Consider the following 20,574-nt stretch of genomic DNA (forward strand, 5'->3'; position numbering starts at 1 on the left):
AACTTTCCACTTGACAAAAATTTTTGTACGAACCATTTAAAAGTATTTCGACTGTCAAATTTTTTATAAATTTGTTGTTTCCAAAGAAACAATGTGGAATTATATTGTGGAGAGCTGTTAACGGCTTTGGCCTGGCACTTTAATGTGCATTAACGATGGTATTTCGTACATATGTTCATCACACCCAGCAGCCAATTTTAGCAGGTATAGGGTCCGTTGTGATACCGTAAAAGGGTTGGCCCATCTCCGGCCACTACTCCATAAACCATTTGGAGCTGTTTAAGAACAGCAGGAGAGCTTTGACGTCGACTGACTTTAGGTCAGAGAGGTCGTCAAAGAGAGGCTGCCTCAAGTAAGTCCATCTCCTCATGACAAGAGCTGGGCAGTGACAGAGAAGATGAGACATTGTCTCCTGCTCTTAATTACTCTGACTGTTCCTGTAGTAGTCGTGATACACTGCCAGACCTAAGCGTTCAGCATGCTTGCCGCCCAGCCAGTGTCCTGTGATAGCCGCAACAACTTTGCGAACAGAGGCCCTTGGAAGTGATGTAAGAACTTCGGAACGCCTGCAATTGTACTCAGATCATATCTGTTTTGTAGTACCACAAATACGTTCTTCCTTCCATCTAAGATTGGCCTTTTTCAAGATATCCTCTTTCAGGAGCAACTTGCAGTTCGTAAATGGAACTCCCGGATATTTATTGATGCTTGTGTCCGGCAGCATTGTGCCATTTCTGGCAAGCTCGCCGGCTTCACAATTTCCTGGAATGTCCCTGTGTCCCGGTACCCATACCAGGTTTACAGTCATTTGTTCCTCTAGCTCATTTAAGTACGTACGGAAGTCCTGTGCTACCTTTGACGTTAGATAGACTGAGCTGAAGGATTTTAGAGCCGCTTGGCTGTCGGTGAAGATTGTAATGTCTCTGCACCTAAGGGTGTTCATACATGCATATGGGACCACCTAAAGTTAATCCTGCTACTGGTTAAACTTTAAAAATTAAATTATTCAAAATCATATTTTTTTAAAAATTATTTATTTTGAAATGAAATGAATATAATACACTTAATGTTCCTACCTATATATAAATTTGAATGAGTGTCTTTGGTTTTGTCCCTGTGTTTCGTACCAAACAAAAAATGTCTGATTTAAAAATTTAAATGGAAATTGGCTTACAGTTTGGTTTATTTTTGTCCGACGAACGTGTATATTTGTTTCATATGTATACAGAGTGGACCATTTTAATCTATTATGGCTATAATAGCTTATTTTTGTACTTAACTAATCAAAAAATAGCTTTAACTAAAGTTGCAGAATTTGATGGGATTTTCTATTGTAGATCCGCTTAGCACCCGAACAGGCATCCTGTAGAACCAACTTCTTCAATTAACGTGAAATATAAATGGTTTAATAAAACACTTCCATTGTAAATTTCTGTATGAATAACTTTTGCATTTAGTAAAAAATTAAAAGAATAATTTTTTGAAATGTCACTAATTTTTTTAAATGAATGCCTAAGTTATGGAAATGAGCAATTGATTAACACTTATACTGTATCTAAACACTGATCAATGAGATTCTAATTCAAAATATTATTTTTTACTTTTGATCTAAGAAATTTAAGTGAGCGTCGTGGAGTTGTTGATTTTTCAAAATTTGAAAATAAGTCTGAATCTGATCTTCTTAGCATGTTAAATTCTTCCGTCCTGTAACAAAAATATAGTTCAAATATTAAACAAATCCATAGAGTTATTAACTAACTAATTCCGTCCTTAAAAGAATTATAGATGTTTCGAAAAAATTCGTTACATTAAAATTGGATATTTTGCTAAATTATTTGTACCCATATTAGCACATACCTATTCTCAATTCTGTTTAAAATTCGTTTAATCGTAATTTGATTCATGGCGTACGTTGAGAAGAGCCTCACTAATTTAGTATGCAAATTATCAACAGCTAATTGTAATCTATCCAAATTTTCTGATAAAGACAACTGTGCTTTTTGTGCTTTCTGAAAAACTGCTTCATCCAACAATCCATCTTTTCGTAACAATTGACAACCACGTTCCGTTAATGAATCGCGTGCTTCTGGATAATCGGCTAACGCAGACCATAAATCATCTTTTGATAAACAAAATAAATTTGAGTATCCTAATGAACGAACGTTAGCTGTACGTCGATTTCTAGTACAATTTCCCGGAATTTCCAATACACTAACTTCCCCAAATACAGAACCGGAACCAAGCGTTGCAAGTATTGTATTTCCATCATCCGAGACCACTTGCAAACAACCTTGTTTCACAATATACATTTCTTTGCCAACATCACCTTTTCGACAGATATAATCACCTGGTGAGAACACTTGTAAACGTAATTTTAAAACTAACAGCTCTAATAAACCAGGATCACAATCTTGAAATATTCTTACTTTTTTTAAAGTATCCAAATGTACTTGTATAGCAATTTCCGCTTTTAGTTTATCTGGTAACGAAGCTAGGACACTTTCTTCATTTAATACACCTACTTGTTCCCACGTGTAGGCAAACCATCGAATTACTTTACCTTCTAACTCTTTGCTAACTTTTCGAAGTTGTAAATATTGTTTAACACTATCCATATGAATTTGAAAATCAACTCGGGTAGCATTCATATTCGATATCATTGATCCAATATTACCCACAATTGTTGCAAATATTAAAATACCTGCCATAAAATCACAAACAACAAACAGGTACTCAATATCATTTTCTGGTTGAGGTGTTTCACCAATCGTTGTTAATGTTAAGGTGGACCAATAAAAACTATAAATATATTGTCGTAATAATGTTGAATTTTTAGGTCCATTTAAATTATATACCCAATTATCCGTTCCAAAACCAATTGCATAACTGATTCCAAAATATAAGCATGCATTCCAATGTATAAGTACTAATATTGCTAAAACAACTTTAAATATTCGAAATATATTTGGATATCCGGTTATTGTTTCCGTACGTTCAAACCATTCCCATAATCGTGCTACACGAAATAAACGATTTGTTCGAAATATTACTGCACCAGGTACTTTAATTTTATATTCAAATGGTGGATTCCATATATAAAATATATCCGTTGGGATTATTGATAAGAAATCAGATCGCCAACTTTTTGATGACTTAAAATAATTTGCACGAAGTTTTTTTGGATCCGTTACCAATAATCCATCTTCAAGATATCCTGGAAAATATTCAATAGATTTTGTAAATTAACAATTTATAAAGTGATTTCCGGGCGTTAGGAGTGTCCTAGCTTTAAACTTCAATTAAACAAGTTGTACCTACATGAGATAACATTGAACTTTTTTATATTTAGAAGGGTACCTTAGGATTTTTTTGGGGAATGGTAACCGCAGCTTTAAACTGTTTTTTATTTTTTCATAATACAGTAGAACCTCGATAAGTTAAAGTCCAAGGGAAACACAAAATATTTTAAGTTATAGAGGTTTTAAGTTATCAAGGGTCTATGTTAGGTAAAGGTTAATATAGAGGTATGTACATGTTTCTATGTAGTTACTGATGGCCTATACAGAGATTATTTATTTAAGTTATAGAGGTTGCGTATTTTAAGTTATAGAGGTTTTGGGCTCTGATGGGAAGGGAACATAGTATTTTTTGAAGTAACAGAAGTTTTTATGTTACCGAGGTTTAATTTATCGAGGTTCTACTGTAATTTGAAAGTTTTATACAGTTTTACGGTTTACAGTTACATACAATACAGTTTAACATTTCACGAACATAGCACACTATGCCTAAATAACGTTTGTAATCTGTGAATTCTTTTGTTAAGAAAATAAATCTTACCTTCATGTGCATGAAATATTGTATCGACCACATAAATTGTATCAGAAAAATAATCTAAGGTACACCATAATATTGGACATAGATTATTCAATTCCCAAAATACTGCTCGCCCAAATACAAATATTATATTGTATAATACAGCCAGTGAAACAACCATTAACCACTAACATTAAAAAAATTATTTACTTATTAGTTTCAAACAAACAATTTTATCCATTTCTTCATTAAAATTATGTATACATGCTGTCTAGTTAAGTTGGCAATATAGTTGGCGAAGTTGGATACGTTAAGGGAAAAACGAATCGAATTGGTTGTAGAGTTTCAGAGATATCGCAATATTTGGATCGATTTTAAGCCGTATCTCAAAAACTATTCGACCAGTCAACAAATGCACCGGATTTTTGTACTTTTTGGGTCAAAATTACCTTATATACTGAGTTTTATCGAAATTGGAGACAGCAAAATTTTATCGATTTTTTGCAATTTTTTTAAGGGGTACTCCTTTAAAAAAATCGAAAAAAACGCAAAAAAAATTTTGTTTTGGAATTTGATGAAACTCGGTGGATGGGGTAATTTTGATCCAAAAAGTATAAAAATCAGGTTAATTTAATGATTGGTTGCAGAGTTTCAGAGATATCGCAATATTTGGATCGATTTTAAGCCGTATCTCAAAAACTATTCGACCAGTCAACAAATGCACCCGATTTTTGTACTTTTTGGGTCAAAATTACCCCATCCACCGAGTTTCATCAAATTCCAAAACAAAATTTTTTTTGCGTTTTTTTCGATTTTTTAAAGGAGTACCCCTTAAAAAAATTGCAAAAAATCGAAAAAATTTTGCTGTCTCCAATTTCGATAAAACTCAGTATATAAGGTAATTTTGACCCAAAAAGTACAAAAATCCGGTGCATTTGTTGACTGGTCGAATAGTTTTTGAGATACGGCTTAAAATCGATCCAAATATTGCGATATCTCTGAAACTCTACAACCAATTCGATTCGATTTTTTAAGGGGTGCCCCTTTGAAAAAATCGGGAAAATCGGAAAACCAATTTTTTCTTCAGACCTATGTTATGAGTCATTGTATTTTTGGTTTGAGGTATACTTTTAAAGTTAATAAACAATATGAATGTCATTAAATACAATTAAAATTAATATATATTTTGTATGCTTTATACCGAACAATTTTCAATGGTAGATAATAAGTTAATCAATGGATGTCTATCTAGTAGCCAAGGAGAATTAGAATGGACGAACACGGACCACCAACTTACATTATTTACATTAATTGTTTATACCTTATACGTGGGTAATGTTTATGACATTCAATATTAAAAAACTATAACAATAACGAACTTATACTGATGATAAGATAAACATCAAGTTACTTCCATTTGAAAAGAAGTTAATTTTTATACCATGTATATATGTAATGAAATATATCAAGGTATACTAAGTTTAGTCCCAAGTTTATAACGCTTTAAAATATTGATGCTACCAACAAAATTTTGGTATAGGTGTTCATAAAATCACCTAATTAGTCCATTTTCGGCTGTCCGTCCGTCCGTCTGTCAACACGATAACTCAAAAACGAAAAAAGATATCAAGCTAAAATTTTTACAGCATACTCAGGACGTAAAAAGTGAGGTCGAGTTTGCAAATGAGCAACATAGGTCATTTGAGTCTTGTGTCCGTAGGACCCATTTTGTAAACCGGTAGAGATAGAACAAAAGTTTAGTGTAAAAATGTTCCTAAAACTATAAAAACACTTTTTGTTTAAAACATTTTTTCGTAAGCATCACTGTTTACCCGTGAGGCTGCAAATTAGGCGCAAATTGCATATAGTATGTCTCAGAACTGGTCCGAAGCACCAGCTTTCAAATGAAAAAAGAATCATCAAAATCGGTTCACATGGTCGAAAGTTATGAGGTAACAAACATTTAAAAAAAATACAATCGAGTTGAAATACTTCTCCTTTTTTGAATTTGAAGTCGGTTAAAAATATAATTTTTTGTGGAAAATATAGTAGATTTACTCAACTAAGAGAGTAATTTAATTAAGGGGAGATAAAAAATTGAGCGTACCCTCCAAATTACACTTTCATGGAAGTAAAAATAACTAAAAAAATTAATAAAATTAAATATTATTATTATTTTATTACAAGCTAAAATTAAAAACAGATGACAAATTGGGAAGCGAATAAGTAAGTATTCAATTGATAAATTTTAAAGTGTTTTAAAGACACCAATTATAGCATGAAAATTAATTATAATTTTATATTGTTTGAATACTAATTAAAAATAATGTTTACCCTTGTAATATCAGTGAAAGTAAATTAGATAATAATTATGGAGTAATTAATTATTATAAATCAGCAAACAGAATATAATGCTAAAAAATTTGCAATACGCTTTTTCTTTTCTAGAAATTGAGTCTATGATACCTATTAGCCAAATATAATGAATTAAAAGAGACTTTGCTAATTACGACGTTGACCATAAAAAATTATCTGGAAAACGGAACCCCTATAAAAAACCACCCCTTAGAGTTAAAAATCTAAATATCTCACACCCTAAATTGTTAAAAGAAATCATTCTTCAAATAAAAGTTGTATACATCGACAATTTCAATACTAATTCAGAATGAGGAAAATTATTAGTTACTGTTTTCCCGAAAATTGGGAGAAACTAGTTGAAATCTTTTTGAAAAAACGTAAGTACAGTATGTAAAGATATAAGCTAACTGCATTATATAGGACTACCTCGACCCGTGTGGAATTACGCTTAAACGGCCCTTTAAGCTAAAAAAAAACCTAGAATTATTATACCTTCAAATTTCATAGACTGGAGGTTGTACGAATGTGTTTTTTCCGAAATTCTTGATTTGAGAAAATTTAAAAAGGGTGTAATCTTAAGGATTTTGAGAAAACTACGTTTGAAGATTTATTTACTTTTTCTAGTGGCTATTCCAACATTTAGTGGCTATTTTTGACAACCATAAATTAACGAAATTACCGTTATTTACACCTACTTTACCAAAAAAATTTTTCAGAAAATCAATTTTCGACATAAGCGTTGTTTTATTGTGAAGAGTTTGATTTTGGCTACAAGAAAACCTATGAACCTATCAGTCCATAAGTATATTGTCTGGGGTCTTAATTTTAAGGCATTTGCAAGTTCTTTAAGAACGTGTGTACTCTTTCAAGGACACTCAGTATTAATTAAAGCTACAGTATTTTCACAATTGGGTGTGTTTTGTTTATATAATAATATGTAATAGTAATATTTATTAAGACATAAACCCAATAACAGTAATATTATTTTATCGATATTTCATAAATATTATTTACCAAAAGTATTTGTTTTCAAGAACACATAAGTATAAATGGCATTTATCGGTGCCAGTTTTCTAAGAGGTTCAAAATACTTCGATGTTCATGTCCGAATTATTACACAAAAGCCCAGAGCTGCAGTGTTTATAGCACCCCACGCTTTTTTACGATAAAATGATTTTTTTCTTAAGCACTCTATTTTTTTTTACTTAAATATTATGGAATGTTATCTGCGCTACCACCATCAAAAACTTTTTATTGAATCGTTAATTCTGACGATCCTGGTCAGGATAATCAAGCTAAATATAATCAGATTAAATTATTGTATTGTCGTCGGTCCTTGGTAAGTGCGCCAAGATTCAATTCAATCCGATGTTTTGAAGTGGGTAAAAATCACACTCAAAGAAAATCACACATACCAAGCTAATAAAAGCGTGTTAAAATGCAATTAATTTAAATGGTTGCAATAGCCACGATAAACAAAAATTTCAATAGTTTGATAATATGCCGATAAATGAAAATGGAGGAATGGGATGGCATTGTTTGCTCCTGGCGAGGAAGAACCTAAATAATAAATCCACCTTAAGACATTTCAGTAGTTTACTTTTAGAACAAAAAATAAAACTTTAAAATTGCAGAATTACTTACCCGATAGTAAAATGATCGTGTAGGATCGAATACCATCCGCAAATTCCGAAATGATTTTTTCTTTTTTGTAGCTGATGGTACTATCGATGATGGCGTTCGTTTATGACGCTTTGTTAAGTTTAATTTCTTTAAAATCCAGCTACCACGGTTTTTTAATTTTTTATTTGCATCGATATTTGTTTCAAATCTTAAATTGCTATTACTTCGAAAATGTTCATACCAATCTCTTGTGCCATGATTATATGTCTACCAACAAAAAAAGAAATCAAATCAATTTGAAAATATATCGAATATCTTTCTCTATGTCTCTGCGATCGCTAATGACCTGTTAAAAAGCGACCTTAAATAAAATAAATAAATAAAAAATCTTTCTGTATGCAAGATTTATGAATTTAAATTGTATCTGGGGCCAAATTAAATAAAAAACATTATTGGAAAATGGTAAAATTAAAAATTTTAGTTTTTTGGAATCATAATTATTAGAAAAATAATTCAAAATAGTTGTATTTTGGAGGGCCGTAACAAGGGTACATAGCGCCGGTGGCAAGTATTTAGATGGTGCTTTATATATATCGGGATAGACAACGATTTTGATGAAAATTCCTACACTGATATGTATTTAACATAATAATAAGATCAGATCAAATATGATCGGATCAAATTTGCCTGTATGATCAAAAAAATCAAATTTTTGAACTTTATGACGTCATCAAAATCCAAAAAATTTAATTTTGCTCTATCACATCCAAATTTTATCCAATTTTGATAAACCAAGTATGTGATTCTACTAAATTTGGGTCATACTTTCCAAATTTGTGATCAAAATTACTCTAGCTCTAATAGGTTTCAAGAATGTGGATTCCTGGTCCCGGAAATAAGCACATCAGTGATAGCTAGCGATAATCTGTAATGACAGCTGAAAAGAATGGCCCAAAATTAGTGGGTTTCAAAAAAAATTCCAATACGATTGGATCAAATTTGCCTGTGTTATCAAAAAAATAAAATTTTTTAACTTTATGACGTCATCAAAATCCAAAAAATTTAATTTTGCTCTATCACATCCAAATTTTATCCAATTTTGATAAACCAAGTATGTAATTCTACCAAATTTGGGTCATACTTTCCAAATTTGTTATCAAAATTACTCTAGCTCTAATAGGTTTCAAGAATGTGGAGTCCTGGTCCCGGAATTAAGCACATCAGTGATAGCTAGCGAAAATCTATCATCACAGCTGAAAAGAATGACCTAAAATTAGTGGGTTTAAAAAAAAATTCTATTAAGATCGGATTAAATTTGCCTGTGTTATCAAAAAAATAAAATTTTTGAACTTTATGACGTCATCAAAATCCAAAAAATTTAATTTTGCTCTATCACACCCAAATTTTATTCAATTTTGATAAACCAAGTATGTAATTCTACTAAATTTGGACTGTACTTTCCAAATTTGTGATCAAAATTCACCTAGCTGTGTTAGGTACAAGAATGTGTACTCTTGGTCCCGGAACTAAGCACCTCAGTGATGGCTAGCGAAAAACTGACATCGCAGCTGAAAAGAATGATCCGAAATTAGTGGGTTTTAAAAAAAATTCCAATAAGATCGGATCAAGTTTGCTTGTGTTCTCTTGTTTGTTACAAAAACAAACATTTAAAAAAATATATGATCAAGATTAATCATTATACTAACGAAGATATCTTTAATAATAATTATACTAACATTATTCTAGTAAAAATAGTTTCCAAAACTATTTAGATAAAATTTTATTTATCTGTTCTAGATTTCGAATATACCACAAGGTTAAATCTATAATAGAAAATAGTTTATTTAATTTTTTGAAAAAAATAGATAATAAATAAAAATATACAGAGTGAGGCACACAACTGTGTGATTTTAAAATAGCTGTAAAGCTATTAATTAACAAAAACTCATAAATTTTTTGTACTTTTAACCAAATAATGTTATTTAAGTAAATTATAAATTACTCGACTCTAACTAGATACTTGCGACTTTTTCTAGTGAGCTTAAACCGTATTAGGACAACCGACTATTAAAGCCCTGAAGGAACTGACATAAAATTATTCAAATTCTGAAGATCATGATGAATAACTTGGCCTCCTAGAAGAATGTTTACGCCTGAATGGACGCCATATTACTGTAGTTATTAATTGCATTTAGTTAAAGCTCTTCAATGATTTTTTTATGTAATTTAACAATACCGGCTGTTAAAAATACAAATAATAATTCACTTCAAAATACAATTGATATAATTTTCTAAAATGCTTTTTTATGCATTTTAAGATTACAAATAACTTACATTTTTTAAATCACATATTTCGCTGTCCCATCCTGTATTATTAACTTTTTTTTTTGAAAAATATATTTTTTTCTTATTTCAACAATTTTCTTTTTTTCATTACTGGGAAAATTGCAAAAAACAGAAAAAAAAAGTGCATAAAATTTTTAGCTAACCAAACAAAAAAAAAAAATAAATAAATAAAAAAATGTAATACAACGTATCTGCTAATTTACATATTAAATGGAAAAATTATCATTAATTTTTAAGTTAACTTTTAAATGTATTTCAAATAATACGGGTTAGTATTTAAAAAATAAATAGATCTATTAAGTTAACATTGTACTTTTCTATTTTTGATTGAAAAAGACATATTATTAACTTTTCTAAAAACATTCAAATCGATTTTCCAATTTATTTTTTTAAGTTTAAATAAATAAATTAACTGAAATCTTAAAATGTTACTGTGGATTTCTTAATTTGTTTCGAGTAATCTAGCTGGATAGACTTAGCTTCCTTGCATTTAAAAACTTATTTTTATTTTAATAAAATTAATGAACTATTAACTATAAATTGATTAAGATAATGATAAGATTAATATAAACAATTTGAACAGAAAAAACACGCATTCATTTCAATGTGTTATTCGAAAAACATATTTTTTTGGTCCAAATTTATTATAATTACTTGGCAATCGAAAAATCGCTATAAATTTGAAATAAACAATAATTGATTTTTATTGTAATATTACCACAAAGAACTCCCCAATAACAGTAATTATTTTAATGGACATATCTAAATATATTTTGACTCCCTAGTTACCCAAAAAATATCCAGCAATCCCTTTTCAAATAAAAAAATATTTGCTTATATTTATTTCTATATTAGTTTTCGAGATAAAAATTGGTGAAAATTGAAAGAAAATTTTATATTTTTTCTCAAATAATATTTTATTGATAAAATGTTTTTCCACTTTACTTTAAAAGTTTTCAGCTTTAATTCAAAATATATCAACTGCGAAAAGTTTGTAATCGATTCTTTTAAAATCAAAATTTCTCAATCATTGCATTAGCACATATCAGACACTCTTATTAATCGGAAAGTTTTCGTATATTCTACGCCACAGTATTGAAAATGTAATTTTAGAATAAACGCATTTAAAGTTTTCGTTTTCCAAGCCACCTAATCCTACTTAAGTGACTATAACTCTAATTTTTTAAATTTTTACATCATAATATTTTTGAATTTGTTTATTTTACAAAGACGCGATTAAAAAAATTATTTAAAAAAAATTGTCTCAAAGACTTTGTTCCTTAATAATTGTTTTGGATATTTTTAATTAAATAAAATTACAAAATTTTTCTAAAACTTCCAAATTAATAGCTTAAAAAAAGAAAAATTTTACATACATTATTTAACTTTTCATCTGGACAATCATAAACAATTGAATCCATGATTCCACTGTTTAATTAATTCCCCCAACAACAAATTCAAATAAAAATTAAAACACAATTATTAAAATTAAAAAAAGTACATAAGATACAGGTGACAACAATACACTGATGTACTAAAGTAGAATTTAACTAACTATTCAAGTAGGTTGCTTAGCAATTAATATATTATTATGTACCTATATCTACATTTGCAATACCTACCAATAATTTCAATAATTACAATTATAAGGTAAAATATTATTATTTGTAGATGATAAGTTGAGTTGAATTACGAATTGAATTGAGTTGTGAGGAAGAGAAAATCCACCCGCATCATCATGTAAAACCATACTATACCATGCTACCTACCACACCAATATCAATTCATATAATTATTATGATCACGTTTATAAATGCCATTTAGTCCACTATAATATTATATTTTAATTTATTCAGTATTAATAATAATTTTAAAAGCTTTAGTGAGAATTATATGTAAGACAAACATATCAAATCAATTACGTATATTAAATTAATAATAATAATATACTTAATATTTAATTTATATTATATATATGTATCGAATATTATTAGTAAATTGGTCTCTGGGCAATCGGATACATCAAATTTATTAATATCTAAAAACTAGAAAAAATAAATACAATGGAACTTAGTTAAGTGGGGCCTGGATAAGTGAGAAACATCCATAACTGAAACTCATGTTGAGGTCAGAATTTTTAGCCTTAATGACCTTCAGTTTTAGTTTTGCTTTACTTTCATACGGATGTTGATGAAAAATGCCGAAACGAAGGCCCAAATCGTTATTAGTACCTGAAAAACTGAAGTTAATATCCGTTTATAAAAGTGGGAAGACACGCGATGAAGTCTGTGTCAAATTTAATGTGCCAAAATCTACTCTTTGTAGAATAATTCAGTATAGATTAGAGAATTCTTTGTAGAACTCGAGCAGTGTTTGCTAAATGGATCAAGCAACTTCGAAGCAAAAACGTTCCGGTAAGTAGACCGATGATTAATTTGATATAATACGTTATTATACCATGTATATGAAATAAACATAGTATATTAAGTTTAGTCCCAAGTTTGTAACGCTTAAAAATATTCATGCTATGCACAAAATTTTGGTATAGGTGTTCATAGAATCACCTAATTAATCCATTTTCGGTTGTCTGTCTGGCTGTCGTCTGTCTGTTCGTCTGTCATAGCGTGCTGAGGACGTAAAAAGTGAAGTCAAGTTCGTAAATGAGCAACATAGGTCTATTGAGTCTTGAGTCCGTAGGACCCATCTTGTAAACCGTTAGAGATAGAACAAAAGTTTAAGTATAAGAAATGTTCCTTATAAAAAAATAAACAACTTTTGTTTGAAACATTTTTTCGTAAACATCACTGTTCACCCGTGAGAGTGCATGTCATGTATGTACCTATGTGTAATGTGACAGAGTAATCAACACTATCTATACATGGTATTTCAACAATTTACTCAGTCAATTGTTTGTTTTCACTTGTTTTATTTAATAATTGCACCTCTATAACTGAAATAACCTGCATTCTGACCTCTATTAATGAAACCCTCTGTAAATGAGACAAATATTTATTTATACCTGAATATCTGAGACACTGGGTAAGTGGAATTCTTCTACGCGTGAGACAAATTTGCGGGTCCTTGATGTCTTAAACCAGATTTCACATTATTATAGATTTTAAAAAAATAAAAAAATCCTAATGTTAAAAAAAAAAGAGTAAGTAAACAAAAACAGTTAGCTATAGGAAAATTGATGGTATTTGATAAAAAATTTCATTTTACATCTGCTAAAGTAATAACATAAAATACAGGATGTTTTATTTAAATTGAACAAGCTATGCCCGTTTTACACTTGTCATTCTTTAGTATTACTTTTGGGAAAACCTGTATACGTGCGTACTTTAAAATTTTTGTTCTAGCACTTACTTTAGTCAGAAGAACTTACCTTGTACGAACTGTTACCTCGACAAAACTAGTGAAGATACTAACTGAGATAATTATTCCCATACTGCATATGCTTAACTATAAATGATTGAACTGCTTCTTTTTTCGAAAGGAATATCTTTTAAATACTTCTTCTTTTACGATTTAAAAAGTGAATCGCTTGAACTCATACGCAATTGATCGATTTTGCTCCTTAACGAAGTCACTCTTAAGGTCTCGAAACAATTTTTAAGTTCATCGTGTTCACAGAGACTGGTAGACATTCAGAAGAACAAAGGAGCATACGAAAAAGACAAATAAAGTGATTTGGTAATGAGTTTTTCTGATTGTACCAACACCTGTATGCTTAATTCACTTACCTGCGCTTCCGCCATTATAAGAATGCTTATATTACAATAAACAAAATAATTCCTAAAATTCATTAAAAATGAATCCCTCTATTAACGACCCTTTAAACTCTAACTTTGTCTATTAGGTTTAGCTAAAAATATATATTTCTTGTTGGACAAAATTATAAATTTTTATTATTATTTTGAATATATATTTACTATATTTATTAACAATAAGATAGAGAAAATTTTATTTAATAATTCACAATTATAATTTATCATAAAATATTTTTAAATATTATGTTAAATTTTATGAATGATATGGAAAAACTAAAATTTAATGAGAACTAAAAATTTATTAACAAAATTATATATATAAATCCTAGTATTTGGTGACACTTTTTTGAAAATTTTTCAATTTCAAAAAGGTTTTTAATAAATAAAAACCAATGGGCCTTAGATCGAAATTGAAAAATATCATTGTTGCAATCTGTTCTTTTTTTTTAAACAATTAATTCAGAAATGTTATTATTGTCATTTTCTATTCATTCAAAGTTTCTGGATCTATATTAGGGATCAAACAAAGCATGCACGAACGCCGAATATTATAAATCATTAATCTCCAAAAGATCTGGAAGTTTGGCTGAAGATCAATGTTATAAATCGAGTTGATACTATTTATTGCCATTAATGGCAAAAACCTAAGCCTAAACAATCAATAGTTTGCTTTTTCTAAGCAAATAGAAACAATCATCCGCAAAAATCACTTTATGAATTATTGCTTTTTTTATATTTTTATAGTTTTTCCTGAACTAAATGTTTAAAAAAAATTATGTCTTATCTGACAACACCGACAAAAATATAACTAAAACCAAATTTATGAATTCTTAAATAAAAATCGTTTAACTTCACTATACTCAAAATATTTTACTAGTTAAAACTTTTTAAGAATTCTTTCAATAAAAATTCATGATGTTTTCTAAAAAAAGTAGTTTTATCTACTCTTAGTCTTATTACAGAAACTGCCCAAAATGATTTTCAAATATTTGAAACTAGATTTTCTGATAATTCATAATTTATGAAATATAACGTACTAACAGGCCTGCCTGGACTAGGGCTGGTTGGCCCTTTTTTCAATAATTTTGTCAAAAACACATAATTTAACCCTACTCTCAAATTCAACTTATGAAAGCGAGCCTAAATATTACTAATAGCTACAAATTGACCGAATTGATCAATAGAACTCATTAGAAATACATGCATAACTCTCACATGTAGTAGTTACTGACTACTATATTTTACTATTACTAGTATTGTCTACTCCCTTACAGCATTAGGTTTTTTTCAAGAAAATCGAGTTTTTTTTTCTTAAAAACTCTTTTAGTAATGTAATTTGTTTTTTACTTATTATTTTATGTTTGTTTACTCTCTTGTATACAAATTTATTTACCGTCAAACTCCCTCAATTATAATTGATTCTGTGCTTAGAGCTCGGGTGGCCGAACTGGTTAAGGCGAATCGGTATTAATCCAAGAAATCCGGCTTCGACTACTAGTGCGAGTGTATTTTTTTCCAATTACCTTTAAATAAGATGGATTCGACAAGTTATTGTCTATATATAATAATAACGTCAATTATATTCGAGAGACTTGTACGGTAAATAAACTTGTATACAAGAGAGTAAACAAACATAAAAAAAAAAATAAAGTAAAAAAGTTAATGCTCACTAATAAAAATTTGATAAGTTGGAAAAACTATACTCGCTGTATCTAAAGTTCGTATGGCCGAACTTGCTAAGGCGTTTGAGATTAATCCAAGAGGTCCGAGTTTGACTCCTGGTACCTACGAGTAAATCAACTCGGTGTTAGTGAGAAGAAAAGTTCATTATTTTCCATTAGACAAAGCTTAAGATATTTTAACCGATTTTGAACTAAAAATTTTCAATAAATGTTTTTCATAAAATGTTACTTTCTCTTATTATTAGTTTTTACAAATTGAAAAACGACAATTGCTCATTTTTTTTAAATTTTTTTTTTTAAATATGCTTAATTTACTTCCAAACAAAAATTTTTAGGATTTTAATTTTTTATAGGTGTCAATCATTTGTTTTTACCCGTGCGCACGTGTGATAACAATAATTTAAAAGCGGATAGAAACAAATAATTTTAATAATTTAAATGGAAGTAACAAATAGCAAATATCTAAAAACAATATAAAAATTTAGTTTTTGTAAAAAAAATTTATGATACTTTAATAAGAACGTCAAAATACCGGCAATTTGATGTTTTTTAATTTTTGTAATTTAATAACAATGAAATTATCAACTTTATGAAAAAAAATCATTGAACATTTCTTGTTTAATTAAAATTGGCTTAAATAATTTTAAAATTTGTCCGATTAAAAAAAAAATTCTTTTGATTATAAGCAAATGCATATTTTGATATGCTTAGGTCATTATTCGAAAGAGCTTGACTGTAAAGCAGTGCCAAAACTCTTATAGACAATTTTTTTTATAGTTTTTAATCTTATTCTAAACAAAAAGTTAAAATTTGGTTTTGTAAAGTAGGTATTTTGTTTTTTGCCAAATAAGTGCCTAATACTGAGGCAATCATTTTTATTTCAAAATTACGTAATTTGATCTATTAAGACTTGCCTACTCCAATGAGAGTAAATTTTTTGTCACTACTTCCAAGTCTACATTTAGGAACTGGTTTATCTGAGAAGGTTTAAGATCCGTCATTCTGTTTTCCTAATTTGTTATCTTTAAAATAAAGTCTCGCACTTAAAATATTTTGAATATAGTGAAAATTTAACTTTAAAAATTGTGCTTTTTTTAAATGGTATATATCATTGACAATTAACACTCATTAATAATTAATAAATAGATAATTTAATTTATAATAAATAAAATTGATATAAACAACAAAAAACTAATTGTTTTAAACATAATTACAATAAAATCAGGTATATATATAAGTTAAATTACAACATTTATGAAAATATTTTTATTATAGGTTATTATAAATATGATTTTTTGTTATACTATAAATTTATCACTTGATATAATACCTCTAACCAGCTGATAATTATTTGTTATGTAATTTTGTTTGTGAAATCGTTAGAATAGTTCCCATTATCGTTAGCCATGTTTAGTCACCATATATGTTGAGAAATATTCTCTATAGCGCAAGAATCATTTAAAACAATACATTGTTTCCTTTCTTTGCAGCAACGGGTAAACGTTCACCTTGAAGGAATGGATTTTGTTGCTAAAAAATATTTAAAAATATTAAGTTTAGTACGGAGATTTTTAGTTTGTATGCTCAATTTAAAATTATAGCAATAAATTCCAAGCAAAAACAAAAACATTAAAATAAATATTAGATTTGTATAGCACAGTAAAGCATCTTTCTGGGCATGCAAGAGAGAATTCATTTCCTGGCATTCACTGGGAAATGGACATCTCACCCACCTTCTCCTAAAAAGTGCCCAAGCCGGGCGGAGCGGCAAAAATTTGGAGCGGAAAATGTTTAAAACATTATATACAGTAATCTCGATAATCGGGACTCAATAAGACCAGGAATATTCCGAAAACTGTTTTTTTCCGAAAAAAACACCATTGGAATCTATGTATTTAAGCGAAACTGAAAATATAATACATATACCCTGTATACAGGGTGCTTTTTTAAGTTGACATATGCTTGAAAACTCGAAAAATAACTTTAATCGATAAAAATGCTACAAACAAAAAATGTTGGGTGTAGGCGCACATCTTACGCAGACATTAAACTTGACCTAAGTTTTCAAGCTCACTGTACTCTATAACAGGTAATCGATTAATCGATAGATGAACACTTTAAATTAGAAAGTTGTTATTGATAAAAAAAAAGTAACATTTTTTTACTAGACAGCAGTGTTACCAGGAAAATTTTTGTTTTATATCGCAAAACTTTCAATAATTAGCATAAATCATATTAAAATATTAATTTATTTGTCCACTAAAAAAAGTCCACTAAAAAGAAGAGTCACTAGTTTTAGTGGTAAAACTACTGAGTTGGCAACACTGCATTCAGTTGGCTAATTTAATTGCTCATAGATACGCGACGGTATTTTTTTCGAAGGCATGAATTCCAAACAAAGTAAGAAAAATATAAAAATTGTAAAGGACAAAATTATAGTTAAAACGATATGTTTTTACTAGTTCATATCATTGCGTAAACATAAAAAATAAGTAATTTGTTAAATAGAATAACTATATAGCAAATACTAAACAAGATTTTTTGAGAAATAAAATATCCTAATTCTTTAAAGCCTACTGTATAAAAGTACCACATACTAACCTCCCGGCTTATATAAAATTTCTTGGCAACTAGTTGATTGTGTGTGTTAATATGGTTCTTCTGGAATAATGCAAAGTTAAAACTGTTAATAACAATTTAATTAAACAACAGTCCGCATGGCTAAGATAATGTTTATCAGAGTAAATAGCAGATTCAATTAGAGTTAAGACTTTAACAAGAATAAGTTGTTAAATCTTTTGTCTGTGGCAGCTTGATCAATTGCGCATCCTTTTCTTCAAAAAATTTACTCTTCCTAAGGCAATATGTTAAGATATTTTGAATTAAAAGCTGAATAGGTAGATTTTAATTCACTTAATAATTACCTCTCTGCTTGCCCAACTATAAATACATTTATTCAAGCTGAATTTGTATCAACGAAAACCAATCAAAACAAACTTGCTTAACTCGTGAAAACATTCTTTCAATATCATTACATACCTTAAAGTTTTGTTGTAAAAAGTGATCAAAACTGATATCGTCAAGGGCATCAGACATTGAATTGCTGTCATGGTCGGATTGATTTGGACAATCAAACATATGTTCACTATCGCACATGCAGTCTTGTGATCCCTGGTATGAACGACTAAAAGCTGCTGTATTTTCAAATTTTGAGCTACTTATACATCCTTGAGCTTCTACAAAAAGAAAATTAAACAAAAGATAAACATCCTTGAAACCACTTTCATTGCTATTTTAATCTTTAAAAATTAGACCTAAACAGACGACAATCTCTTTTATTTTTTTGCTTCTGCCTCGAAGGGTGCATTTCAGTGTTGACATATGATATTGAGCCAATAAACTCGTGACTGTTTTGAAAAATAGAAATGTTAACTTCGAAACATTTTCCTCATCCTAGCCAAAATTGTTGTACTTTTGAGTCCCCTTCGAAGTAGAAGCGAGGGAATAGGACATCTTAATATATTTACCAGTATATCCAATAGGGCATGGATTTGGTGGATTACAATATGCAGGTAAATTCGAATCAGTTTTGATTTCCAGATTATTTTTGATAGTTCCTTCAGGTTTTAGCAATTGTTTTCCCTCTCCAGCACCACCAGACATATATTGATTACCCCATAGTGAACTGTGCTGTAAATATTCTTGATCACGAATACTAGGATTAATGTTTGTTTCACCTAATGAATCATAATCTAAAGGAAATAATCTTTCCTCATTTTCTATATCTTTGGTTGCGCGTTCACCAACCAATGATATTCGATTCGAATCTGGTAAATTTAAATATGAATCGGCTGCAACTTCTGCTAGATCTTTGCCCATACGATTCACCACTTCACGCAAGAATGCATCAGTTAAAAAATGTTCCTAAAACAGAAACATTATATATCAGAATATTTTATAAGTTTAGTCCCAATTTTCTAACGTGTAAAAATATTGATTTTACAACAATAAATTGATAGATGAAATAAGTTCCGTTCGTCCGTCAGTCCGCCAGTACGTCTGTCCATGAGTAAGATGAGCTCAAAATGGAGAAAAGTTTTTGAACTGAAAAAAAAATATTTTTCTAGAAAATATTTATTTTTCTTTCTTTTTGGAAATTAGAAATGGCCAATTTATTCTACGTTATTGTTTTTGTTTTTTAACTTATCTAATCTTTTTTCATTCTTGGTTTAACAATTATACTCTATCTCTGTTACTAAATATATATAGGTATACTCTACTATTCTAGGATAGGGCACATAGTAATAGGAATCCATGAACCCTAACTTTCTGCCGCTTGACAAATAAGCTCATGTTAAGGTTCAAAACATATTGTGCACCACTTGTTGCGCTTTTATTACTACCTAGATTTATAAATAGGGGAAACGTCTTTAAACCATGTGTTAATAAATCGAACTCTGTCATAATAACATATGTTAATACAAAATATTCATAAAATGTGAATTGAAAAACAATTTTAATCGCGGTAGAACAAAAAATTTTGCTCACGAAATTTTCTAGCTATTCTATTTTCTCATTCTCGCTCTATTCATATGGATGTAATATATTTTCGTATTTACCTTGCCGGTTGGTAAGTAATTACTTGATGAAACTTCAACGATAAACACACATAGCAATTTAAAAATTAGTCCCCCTATCATATGTGAGCCATTCATATTTATATCTATTGATTAATTTTCAATATTATCAAATAATTTTGGTTATTTTTAGAATATTAATTTCAACCCCGTAATAAATAACAATATATATCTATTAATTATAATAAATAGTTTTTTCAGTTACAATAATTCACTTATAATTTTGTCACTAATATTGAATACGATATGAAATGAAAATTATTCCATAAGAAATTTACTTTATATGGTAGAATCTTTGAAAATTAATGAATCAATGAAAATTCACGCATGCCCAAATAGTGGTAG

The 20,574-nt window shown here is 29.1% G+C and overlaps 2 protein-coding genes across 3 annotated transcripts; both read right to left on the bottom strand.

The window, feature by feature from the left end:
• Window positions 1–1,314: 1,314 nt before the first annotated feature.
• On the bottom strand, window positions 1,315–11,581 carry LOC123295361 (cyclic nucleotide-gated cation channel subunit A-like). Its single transcript, XM_044876688.1, has 5 exons — window positions 11,517–11,581; window positions 7,816–8,061; window positions 3,838–4,000; window positions 1,858–3,214; window positions 1,315–1,704 (listed from the first exon to the last, which is right to left on the bottom strand). The coding sequence occupies exons 1-5, from the start codon at window positions 11,559–11,561 to the stop codon at window positions 1,578–1,580; spliced, it is 1,938 nt and encodes a 645-aa protein (XP_044732623.1). The 5' UTR covers window positions 11,562–11,581; the 3' UTR covers window positions 1,315–1,577.
• A 5,296-nt stretch (window positions 11,582–16,877) lies between these two features.
• LOC123295382 (neuroendocrine protein 7B2) lies at window positions 16,878–20,506 on the bottom strand. 2 transcript variants are annotated; one of them, XM_044876718.1, is made up of 5 exons: window positions 20,212–20,503; window positions 19,120–19,516; window positions 18,632–18,828; window positions 18,194–18,253; window positions 16,883–17,122 (listed from the first exon to the last, which is right to left on the bottom strand). In XM_044876718.1, the coding sequence occupies exons 1-5, from the start codon at window positions 20,305–20,307 to the stop codon at window positions 17,051–17,053; spliced, it is 822 nt and encodes a 273-aa protein (XP_044732653.1). In that variant the 5' UTR covers window positions 20,308–20,503; the 3' UTR covers window positions 16,883–17,050. The 2 variants fall into 2 exon arrangements, with proteins under 2 accessions (XP_044732654.1, XP_044732653.1); XM_044876719.1 differs by lacking the exon at window positions 18,194–18,253 and having other exon boundaries at window positions 16,878–17,122; window positions 20,212–20,506.
• Between the last annotated feature and the right edge of the window lie 68 nt (window positions 20,507–20,574).

The sequence above is a fragment of the Chrysoperla carnea genome, chromosome 3 (genome assembly GCF_905475395.1).
Source record: "Chrysoperla carnea chromosome 3, inChrCarn1.1, whole genome shotgun sequence".
NCBI classification, from domain to species: Eukaryota; Metazoa; Arthropoda; class Insecta; order Neuroptera; family Chrysopidae; genus Chrysoperla; species Chrysoperla carnea.

What these genes read in the sequence shown, in the direction of transcription:
- LOC123295382 (XM_044876718.1), bottom strand. Translation starts at nt 20,307, where the DNA reads ATGAATGGCTCACATATGATAGGGGGACTAATTTTTAAATTGCTATGT. An exon ending in ATGCCCTATTGGATATACTG is followed by an intron (nt 18,829 to 19,119) that starts GTAAATATATTA and finishes TTCTTTTTGTAG; the next exon opens with AAGCTCAAGGATGTATAAGT. An exon ending in AATTTTATATAAGCCGGGAG is followed by an intron (nt 17,123 to 18,193) that starts GTTAGTATGTGG and finishes AATATTTTTTAG; the next exon opens with CAACAAAATCCATTCCTTCA.
- LOC123295361 (XM_044876688.1), bottom strand. Translation starts at nt 11,561, where the DNA reads ATGGATTCAATTGTTTATGATTGTCCAGATGAAAAGTTAAATAAT. An exon ending in CAGATGAAAAGTTAAATAAT is followed by an intron (nt 8,062 to 11,516) that starts GTATGTAAAATT and finishes TTTTGTTGGTAG; the next exon opens with ACATATAATCATGGCACAAG. An exon ending in TTAAACAGAATTGAGAATAG is followed by an intron (nt 1,705 to 1,857) that starts GTATGTGCTAAT and finishes TTTTTGTTACAG; the next exon opens with GACGGAAGAATTTAACATGC.